A 10,202-nucleotide genomic window follows, 5' to 3' on the forward strand; every position below is an offset into this window, starting at 1 on the left:
TTGACAATTTGGGAATTATGCTTGTTCACTCTCTGGCAGAGAGTTTGATGAGAAGATTGATACCGCTGCCATTTCAGTTCTGTAAATATAAGGCTGGAGCCAGCAGCCACAGGGGGAAACAGTCTGGCTCTGTCCAGCAGTAATACAAAAAAAAGCAGTTGTAACTGTGGTGATAAAACACTTATACTAGTCACAGATGCGATGATTCTGTTTTATTTTTGACCTCATCATCAGTCATACATCCTGCAGCTATGATCGTATTGGGGTTCTTGTTTGAGATTTGAGAGTTGTTAGCTGAGCTGTTTGGGTGTTTGTCTCGTGACCCTTTTAAAGACCCCCCCCTCCAGACCTCCACCCAGCCAATTGCCTTGTGACCCTGGGCGGTGTGTGTTTTGTTGGTTTTGAATGGCGTCCTGCTGTTGACCTAATTTTTTCTGTGGCAATCAAAACATTAAGGTTCGACTGCCCCCTAACTGGGTCAGTGGTGTCTATGAGAAATTAGAGGGGACACACACACACACACACATGCACAGACACACACCACATGTCAATGTTCATCCATTTATCTCCTCCACAGTTCAAGCTCCGAAAAGTAAATGAACTATCATTATCATTATTATATATTATTAAGCTATTAAACACAAGATCAGTGTATAAGTTCAGTTCAACCCTCTGGACAAAATTTGGAGAACCTTTTTTTTTTTACGGTTTTTACAATTTTATTTCCCACTGTTGGCAGGAAAATACAGTAAATTATCATTGAACGCAAAGTGCAGTTTCCCCTTATGTTTGATGGGTTGATTTGTAGCATCTGTGGTTCTGAAAAATGCTTTTTCATTTAGATTTATTAGAAGTAATATTGACTTTGCACGGCTGAATCTTTCACGGTAGTCTTGTGTCCTTGGATTAGGAATTTAAATTACTCATAGTGACATACGTTCATCCTCATTTTTGCTGATGTGGGCAGCGTTGGGGAGCTTCAGCAGAGACCACAGTTACTGGTGTCTTATGAGGAGAGCATGAGAGATCCTCCTGACAGCCCGGCTAGGATCCAGCAGGAGATAGATTATCTGCGTGTGGAGCTAGAGGGCGAGAGAGAGCTGCTACAACAGCACGTCCGCTTCCTCGTCCAGCAAAACCTCACCCTGGCAGAATGCACCAGGGAGCAGCTGGACATGTGAGTGGGTTTGATCCAGACGGACAGCATGACGTGTGCTGTGAACCTTTCCAGCTGTGTGTTTCTGCTGAAAGTGGCAAATCCTCCGGTTAGGATCACACTTTTCTTGACATCTTCAGTTGTGTTTCTGTCCCTCGCGTTTGTGCTCTTATCTTCCCTGTTTTATATTTGTTTGCTCTCCACCGCCCAACGAAACAATGTGATGGATACAATCGAGCTCTAGGGCCCTCTGGGAGACAGTATAAACCTAACTAATTCCCCTCTTCCTCCTCCCAGGTTGGCGAAAGAGCTGCAGGAGAAAAACCGTGTGATCCAGAGCCTGCAGAGCCAGCTGAGAGGCCAAAGTCCCAGCAGCCACCACAGCTCTCACTCTGAGCTGTACCACTCAGACAGGACCTCCTCCTGCTACAGCAGCTCGGCCACACAGGGCGGAGACCGAGGCCACAGTAAGCACAAAGCTATGTTTATATAAGCTTACGTAAGACTAGATGAATACTTAAACTCAAACTGGAATTTAATTGTGATTGGGTGTGAAAGCCAAGTCAAATTATGGTCTAAAGTGTCACAGACCCAGCCAAGTATACTGTGTTCTAGACTAAGATTAACTCAGTTCGCTCCATTAAAAATGCATATTTATTGAGATTACGTGCGTCCTTGTCCCGGGTCTCGCAGCCTGTAATGGCACTTATTTTCCACTCAGATCCTTTCTGTTGCAACGAGGCGTCCCGCGGGACAAAGCATGCCGGCCAAGGACAGAGCAGGTGTCCAGTTTCAGTCCACCTCCACTTAAAGTTGCATTATTCAGTAGCACCTATCCGGTTCAATCTTCAAATTGCGTTTCCCTGTGGAAAAGAGACAGTGAAGCTTGTGGATACTCGTCCTGCAGACCCAAACTCACATTTCTGTTACTGCTACGAAACTGTATAATTACCTGTTTGGCTCCCTTAATTTGGGGTGGTTCATCTTCTTCTTTTGCTACTTATGCTAGCGGATGCCTTTTTTGGTCAACTTCAGCTATAACAGGTATAGCATCCCCAAGGGTTAATTTAGGGACCTTAACCTCAACCTTAATTAACAAGTGATGACGGGTAACAGAAAGCTCTCACTGATAATTATGTAAAAACGCCCTTTACATCATGAGAAATGAGCGAATATCTACTTTTTCTCTTAATCGATGTACCTGTTGCGTTTCTGTACATGCTTAGGCCAGAGACAACCTCCTGATTGGCCAGGAGCAGCCGTCCCTCCCGTAGGAGGAGCTCAGGGCGAAGGTGTGTCCGGTGCCAGCAGACTGCAGGGCCTGCAGAGGGAGAACGGGCGACTGCAGGAGCAGCTGAGGAGCAGCGAGGAGCTCAACACCAGCCTGCGCAGTGAACTGGACCTGCACCGTTTGATTATTGTCCAGACCAGCTCTCACCATCAGGAACAGGATCACAGCCACGAGCAGGACGGGTCAGGGCATCAGACGGATGCACGAAAACGAGAGGGAGACGTTGGCTCACAGAGGAATGCTGCCGAACAGCCTCGCACAATGACTTCAGGTAAATATGGGATAAAATGTGGGTTGGTTAGTTAGTTAATTTCTTTAATACACTTTAAAACAACAGAGTAGACTCAGGTTTTAACAAAATAAGTTATCAAGTTGCATCATGGGAAATGTAGGGTCTAGTGTTTTTGTAGCTTTGCTGTTTGATTATAGCGATTTTCTGTTGTAATCTCCTGGGTTTTTTTTGGTTTTTTTTAAGTACAACACTAAATCACCCTTCAATTTATCTTTGTTCATGTTTGTCTGTCAGGCTTGCTGGAAGAACATCTACTGGAGATCCGAGCTTTGCGGCAGCGCCTCGAGGAGAGCATCCGCACCAACGACCGTCTCAGGGAACAGCTGGAGAAGAGATTAGCCGAGGTGGAGAAAGACCCAGGTACACACCTGAAATCCCTCTTTCTCTGTCTTCGTCTGTTTGTCTATTAGGAAGCATTCGTGCCGTTATTGTTGACTTGACGAGTGTGTATGTGCCCACGTTCAGCAGCCACCAACATCTTCATCCACGGCAACGAGGAGCAGAGTCAGTTGACCAATGAGGTGCGATTCCTCTGGGGACAAAACCAAATCCTGAAGGAGCAGCTCAACATGGGGTCGAGAGGTAAAACACACATTTTTATACATGCTCATGCCAACAGTGCTGGAGTAACAATGTTTTTCCAGATACTCACTTCCTAAATCTATCACTGATACGACGCTTAACACTAACTTCCAGATGTTTTTACTTTCTCCAGACAAGCAGAAGGAGAACGAGAAGCTACGGGAGACTCTGGCCAGGCGGACGGCCAAACTGGAGCAGAGCAGGAAGGAGTGTGAAGCTCTGAGGCAGGAAAACAGCCGACTGCAGGAGAGGCTGGAGCACAGCAGCCAAGAAAACTCCCAGCTGCAGGACACACTGCAATACAGCAAGGAGGAGCTGCACAGGTACACACACACAAATACTAATGTTTGTATCTATAATGAAAACTATGACTGAATATGCTCATCGACAACGAGATGATAATGAGACAGCACTGGACACTAATATTGTTGACCAAAATACAAGACTTAAACGAGTTCTAAAAATAAAAACTTTATTTTTATTGACAAAAAATAATTCTGTTTCCTGTTTCCTCTGCTGCACATGCCATTTCAGGACTACACTTGCAGCACGCGATGAGAACAGTCAGGACTCAGAGTAACTTAAATCAACTAATTTACAGGAAGCAAGTAAAAGCTAACGATGATGACAACAACAGGGCTTAGGAGACAGAAACAAGGTGATAGTTGAGCTCATTATTGTTGCAATGAGGTTGAGAAGGGAAGAAGAGAAACAATGTGGCCATAAATAGCTGAAAAAATACATCAGTGCTCACCACTAAACAGGGATGGACATTCATCGTGGTGAATTTTCATTATCAGGAATATTGTGAATCGAGATAATGGTGAATATTTTCACATGATTGACTTGAAAAGCTGTGTAGCTCGCTGATGTACAGTCCTATATTGGTTTCCTGTTTTATTTATATTGACTAAGCTTCTGGTTTTCACTAAAAAACAACGTGTGTCCTGTCTGTGATACAATAAAAATATTTGTTTCCAAACCAGATGTCAGGTTAAAGTGACTAGTTTCTACTTATTTTATATTTTTGATAATATATATAATATTGTGAATCGCAATTATGTTGGAACGGATAATTGTGACATTAAAATTGCCACAAAGTCAACAGTTAGGTTACCAAAACATTTTTTATGAAACTGTATTAATTATTATAAAATTGTGATCATTTAAATGTCAAGAGTTTCCAGGTACTGAAGCTGCACTATAATACTTTTGTTTTCTATACTAAGATAAGACGAAATTAGCAGGCTGTCAACTAAAACTTGACAAAAAAAAAACATGATGACTAAATATGATAAAACCTAACAAACACATTATCTAAGACTGAAAGATCGCTGGCAAAATAAGTAAAACACACACGCACGCTATCATTACTTCTCTTCTTCATGCAACCTGAAACTACACAAGGCTCCTAATTACCATTCTAATGAGTCATTACTATTATCATTATTCCACTCTATTTGTACAACTCAGAAACATGATCGTCTCCACATCATTTGTAGGCTCCTTTATGAACACACGCATGCTAACGTACCATAATGATGGTATGTGACCTCTTGCCCCGAAGTCCTACTGACACAGTTGAGTGAGGCCGACACCCGAAACCTGGAGTTCAGTTTACTGTCAGATCAGTTCTCCTCTCCCTTTCCGTACCTTGTCTCCTTATTGTGTGTGGTTTTGTGGACATGTAAACTATGAACAAGGCGCCTTGTATTTGTTTTTTCAGACATTTTTCTTTATTTCATTTTAAGAATTTTATGACAATTTTTCATTTTTCTAGTTTACACAATTGATCCGACCATCACAAGGATTTGTTATGAGATATGTTTCTAATATTTAGTACTTACATGTACTGTGCACCAATGGGTTAAGAGTAGATGATGAACCTCTGTGTTACATTAGTAATACATTAGTTTATATGAATCTTTTATTTTTATGATAGATGTTTTTTTTTTCTTCTTTGTTTTATTCATTGAATTGTGTGTTTGTGTGGATGTTTCCAGGTTGCAGTGTGAGGTGAAGCTCCAGAGGCAGCAGCTGTCAGACTCCCAGCATCTTCTGCAGTCACTGCGCGTGGAGCTCCAAGTTTACGAAAAGATCAAGACCGAAACTCGGAAACACAAAGGTACTCCAGGTTTTTTTAAATTGTGTTATGTCGTTCAAATACCAGTGGTTTGAGACAAGACTGTGTGCCTGAGCAACAACGACAAATCATCTCAATTTTACAATGTTTTAGTTGAAACTTTTCCAGCCTGTCTCGGTCTTCGTTGCCAAACTCAGATTTTTCCTTTCATCCTTTTATTTCTGCTGTGTTTGACACAGTAACAATAGATTTATGACGCTCTTGCAAATGGAAAAGCCGTGCTCTCTTTGTTTAAAAGCCTTCAGAAAGTCTGTTTTTAAAATTATCACAAATGTGAAGTTTTGGGATACGGACACAGACTGACAGTTTTTAACGATTGTCTGGTCTTCAACAAATCAACCCGACTACATTTTAAATTGAGAGTCAGCAGAAAGCAAAGAGAAGTGTTCACCTTGCTCCTGGATAAAGTATTCACTGTTAAGCTGCTCCAGTTTCCATTATTTCCTGTTCTTTAACTCTAACAAGATGATGTTTGTCCCTCCTTCATTGCTCCTCTCAGCAGAATCCAGCGAGGCGACCCAGGAGCCTGTCTCCGTCCCGTCCTCCGGCTCAGTGGACCTGAGCGAGCTGCTGTCGGAGATCAGACACCTGAGGCTGCAGCTGGAGAGGAGCATCCAGACCAACACGGCACTGCGACAGAGACTGGAGGAGCAGCTGCTCAGAGGACCCAACCGCTCTGAAACCATCAACATCAACTACCTGCTGTCGTCTCCAGGTAAATACAAACTTACATGTTTATTACCTGAGACACACAGACAAGAATCTGCCAGGTCGCGTCAGTGTCGTTTTTACATTTGTCTTAGATGAAGGAGGCAGGTCACCGGGTCGCGATGGCGCCGATCATCTCCGTCACTCATTTCAGAGTCACAACGAATACACCAGTGTCCACCATGGTAAGGAAACCTCATCAGTGACATGATGTTTAATTGTAAGAACAAATACTAGCCTGGACTAGATCACCATGAAGTGCCTTAACCTTTTCAGATGAGAAACGTCACGCTCACTCAGAGGTAGACGGAGGGTCGGCCAGCGGCAGCTCGGGCGACAGCGTCTCTGGCGCTCCCTCTCGCCTGGTGCCCGGCCACAGGATGTGGGCCAATCGCAACGGCCGCCATATCTTGGGTCTGATTGAGGACTACAGCGCCCTCCGCAAGCAGATCTCGGACGGACGGAAGCTGTCGCAAAGCATGGTGACACAGCTGCAGGAGTGTCTGCACACGTTCAGACAGCAGGGCTCCGACAACAAGGTATAACGTTTAAGATTTTAGTTGTGGTTTGCAGTGCACTGACTGATGATATCAAGACTGAAGGCTGAACTAAGGTTTTAACCTTCACAGATGATGGAAGAGCAGCATCTGAAGGGTTTATCCGGCAGCGTGAACAACATGCAGCACGTGTTGGAGGAGGCTGGTCGGCTGCTCAAACTGGTGTGGAGAGTCTCTCTGCCGGCTGGTAACACAGCAGGGGACGGCAGCAACAACCAGCAGGTAGACGTGCACAAATACATACACTGTATCTACCCAAGCTAATTAAGCATCTACACAAACCGAATCTTAATCTTTTTATCCTCCATATCAGGATGAGCTGCTGAAAAATGAGATAGCCAGACTGAAGAGCCGGCTGTCACAGCAGGAGAGGATGCTGAGCGGAGCCGTGAAACGCCTCCGGACAACCAACCAGCTCAAAGAGGGAATGGAAAGAGTCATCATCGATCAGCGTAAGAAGATATTTTCATAATCAAATAATTTATCATGCCAAGATGTCAAATATTGTCTGTTTTAGCAGAGTTTTAGCTACTTTTTGTTGTTTTTATATTTTCGTAAATTGAATATCTTTCTGTTTTTGATTGAGAAAGATCATCAAAAAATGTCTTTACACATTTTTCAGTATTTTTATAGACTTAAGAATGAATCACATAATTAATCCTCAGTTTCAGCTCTCCTGTATACCAGTCAGTAAATACATTGAGGTATCTGACTGAGATATTTATCTCCATTTAGTGTATCTAACCCACGGAGTGTTGAAGAAAGCCAGGGGGAATTTAGAGGTGAGTTTGAAAAAAATATATATATCTATGCACCAGTTCTTCAATGTCGAACTAATGTTCTTGTCCGCAGTGGGTAAATTCATCTCTTCTTTTCCTTCTAATCCTCTTTGTGAAATTACGATAGACAAATTACTGTACCCTGTTTGGCCTGAAAGGCGTGTCTGGAGGACCAGACGAAGGTTAGTGTGGTTGAAGTGCAGGCTTTGAGAGTGATCTGATGCATGAGATTCATGAGACCCTTTTTATTTGCTTTTATCTATTGCATGAAGCAAATACCAAAATATTACTCAGGGCTGCCAGTTTATTGGGTTTAACTAGGGCCAATTCTAGTTGTGTAATAATCCTACCATTGTGTCTGTTTTGGACATTTTCATTCAAGTTTAGCTAGCCGTACCTAATAAACTGGAAATGTGTCATACTGTGTTTGAGTGACTGTGTGAAAAAGTCTGCATTTATGAAGCATGCTAAGCCTTTTCTTCTTAAAAGGAGGCATCTTAAAAGGAATATTTAGGGAAATATGCTTATTGGCTTTCTTGCTAGGACAATTAGCTTAACATAAAGACTGGAAATAATGGGAAACAGCTAGCTTGGCTCTGTCCAAAGGTTAAAAAAAACACGTGTGTAAAAAGTTTTGGTTTATTGGGGACACCACTTGTAACAAGGCTAATCCTAACCCTTTATATTTACCTTTACAGAGCCAAGGAGCCATTTCCCTCTTGCTTTCAGTATTTATGCTAAGCTAACCGTCTCCTAGGTTGAGCTTCATATTAAAGACGGGTGATAGAGTTGCATCAACCTTCTCATTATGGGCTCTGTCCACACATATATGGTTTTTCAGGATATGATAACCATCTCAGAAAGTATCATGTTATACAGTATTTCATTGTCGTTATCATCACGTATGACGCACCTCAAAAATATAAAAAATAAATAAATTTGTATTAACTTCAAAGTAGAACATTTCACAAAACATTATGTCCTGACAGATATACATTTTTTATAGACATTTATTTTTTTAAATGGCACTGATGAGGTAGAATTCAATACCTTTAGACAAGCCAATTCAAACGGTACAGTAACTGTTATATTGCTGCAACCCTAAATACAGTGACTGAAAAGAGACAAAACTGAATGCTGACAATGTTTCAATAAAAAGGAGGATCTGAGAAGACTAGTCACGTTTCCCTGCCTTGTTCATTGTGTAGCAGTCCACTTGCTTGACTTACTATTTTTCTTTATTTGGGCTGATTTTCCTCATGACTGATCGCAGGGGATTCAGATCACCTGTGCACAGGTGGGGAGACTGAATGACTCCTGATTGAGGAGTTGAAGCAGCTTGGGGCATTTCCCTCCCAGCCAATCAGGGTGTGCCTACTCCCTGTTTGAAAGGCTTAAGAGAGGTGGGAAATGGCACACCGGTGGCTCTCACCCTCATACTGAATCGCTCCCTGAATTACTGAGAACCTCGTTCCCTCTTAGATTGCCAGCCAGAAACTCTGGTCTTTTTAGGCCCTATTTTGTTTTCTTGGCTGCCCACATCTTTCTTGAGGGATCTTTGTTTATTTGGGAACCCCTTAAAACCCAAGCCCCTTTACACCTTCAGTTTACCATTTTATTTCCCTGGGGCTCGTAGGAGCACATTTAATTATTATAGCGGGAAGAGACATTTGTTTATTATATCCAGAAGGGGCATTTGTTAATATTTTTATGTAGGTTGGGCTGACCTGTAAGCAATTTACAGCCAGTACCGCCACAATTGTATTTTCAGTAACAAAGCAAAAAAACCTGCAGAATATAAAACCTCCTTTCGGTTTACATCAGCACATGTATCACCACTGTATGTGAATGATCATGTGATAGTATGAAAATACAGAAAAAATCAAATGTATATGTGTGGACTAAGCCCTATTCTCCGCGAGAAAGCAAAGCAGCTTATTTCCCAAAATGTCAAACTGTTCCTTTTCAACAAGATGTCAGGTGCATGTCTCTGCAGGCAGTCGTGAAATATCAGCACATCAAATCTTTTTTATGCCTTCAGCACCATCTGGTTTTACCCTGCATGTCTAAAGGCCGATGTGAAGTGGCTGTTGGTGTTTGCAGGCTGATGTTACAATATGTTGTCAACTTGTGTTTCAGGAGGTTCCAGTCAATGGCCAGTAGGGGGCACTACAGACCTGCACCCTGAGCAGCTAAGCCTCGCTGTTTCCAGGCGGACTGCAGGCAGCAGACTCTCCGAGTCCTCCGAGGATCACAACAGTGACGCCTCTTTACACTGCAGCTACTAAACCTGCTGCTACTCAGCTTTTGATAATGTAGCTACCTAATGTTCATCAGGCTTTACTATCCTGCCTTTCTGTCCTGCTGTACGACTGTCACCTTACTCTCCTGATATCAAAGCCTTTTTGTACTTTAAATTGCACATGCCTGCCTTTTAATTTGATTTATTTTAGGTACTGAAGTTGTAAAAGCTTTTTTTTTAAAAAAGAAAATGCCTTTTGTAAATAGTAGCTCCTGCAATTTAAATATTTTTCCTTTATTCTTTTTATATGATGCATATGAGAACATAAAAATGTATTTTATTACTGACTTTATTGTTTTTACCTGTTTGTGTTCATCGGTCAGTTTGTGTATAGGATGGCTCAAAGAATTATGTTCAAATGCAGTAAAGAAAAAACATTTAATGAAACTCGA

At 42.2% G+C, this 10,202-nt stretch overlaps 1 protein-coding gene across 11 annotated transcripts in view; it reads left to right on the plus strand.

Moving 5' to 3' along the window:
- The window catches only part of cdk5rap2 (CDK5 regulatory subunit associated protein 2), a 33,761-nt gene extending 23,559 nt beyond the window's left edge, over positions 1 to 10,202 (plus strand). For 6 of the 11 annotated variants that reach the window (XM_084382706.1, XM_084382716.1, XM_084382710.1 and 3 more), the window contains 14 exons: positions 1,454 to 1,623; positions 2,383 to 2,718; positions 2,974 to 3,099; positions 3,205 to 3,321; positions 3,455 to 3,644; positions 5,325 to 5,446; positions 5,964 to 6,179; positions 6,268 to 6,357; positions 6,449 to 6,711; positions 6,802 to 6,951; positions 7,043 to 7,181; positions 7,465 to 7,511; positions 7,636 to 7,690; positions 9,648 to 10,202. In XM_084382706.1, coding sequence (XP_084238832.1) covers positions 1,454 to 1,623; positions 2,383 to 2,718; positions 2,974 to 3,099; positions 3,205 to 3,321; positions 3,455 to 3,644; positions 5,325 to 5,446; positions 5,964 to 6,179; positions 6,268 to 6,357; positions 6,449 to 6,711; positions 6,802 to 6,951; positions 7,043 to 7,181; positions 7,465 to 7,511; positions 7,636 to 7,690; positions 9,648 to 9,796 — 2,170 coding nt within the window. In that variant the 3' untranslated portion in view covers positions 9,797 to 10,202. The remainder of the gene's footprint in view (positions 1 to 1,453; positions 1,624 to 2,382; positions 2,719 to 2,973; positions 3,100 to 3,204; positions 3,322 to 3,454; positions 3,645 to 5,324; positions 5,447 to 5,963; positions 6,180 to 6,267; positions 6,358 to 6,448; positions 6,712 to 6,801; positions 6,952 to 7,042; positions 7,182 to 7,464; positions 7,512 to 7,635; positions 7,691 to 9,647) is intronic. The other 5 variants (XM_084382709.1, XM_084382708.1, XM_084382712.1 and 2 more) reach the window with 4 other exon arrangements.

The sequence above is a fragment of the Pagrus pagrus genome (assembly GCF_965226575.1).
Source record: "Pagrus pagrus genome assembly, chromosome: 19".
NCBI lineage: Eukaryota > Metazoa > Chordata > Actinopteri > Spariformes > Sparidae > Pagrus > Pagrus pagrus.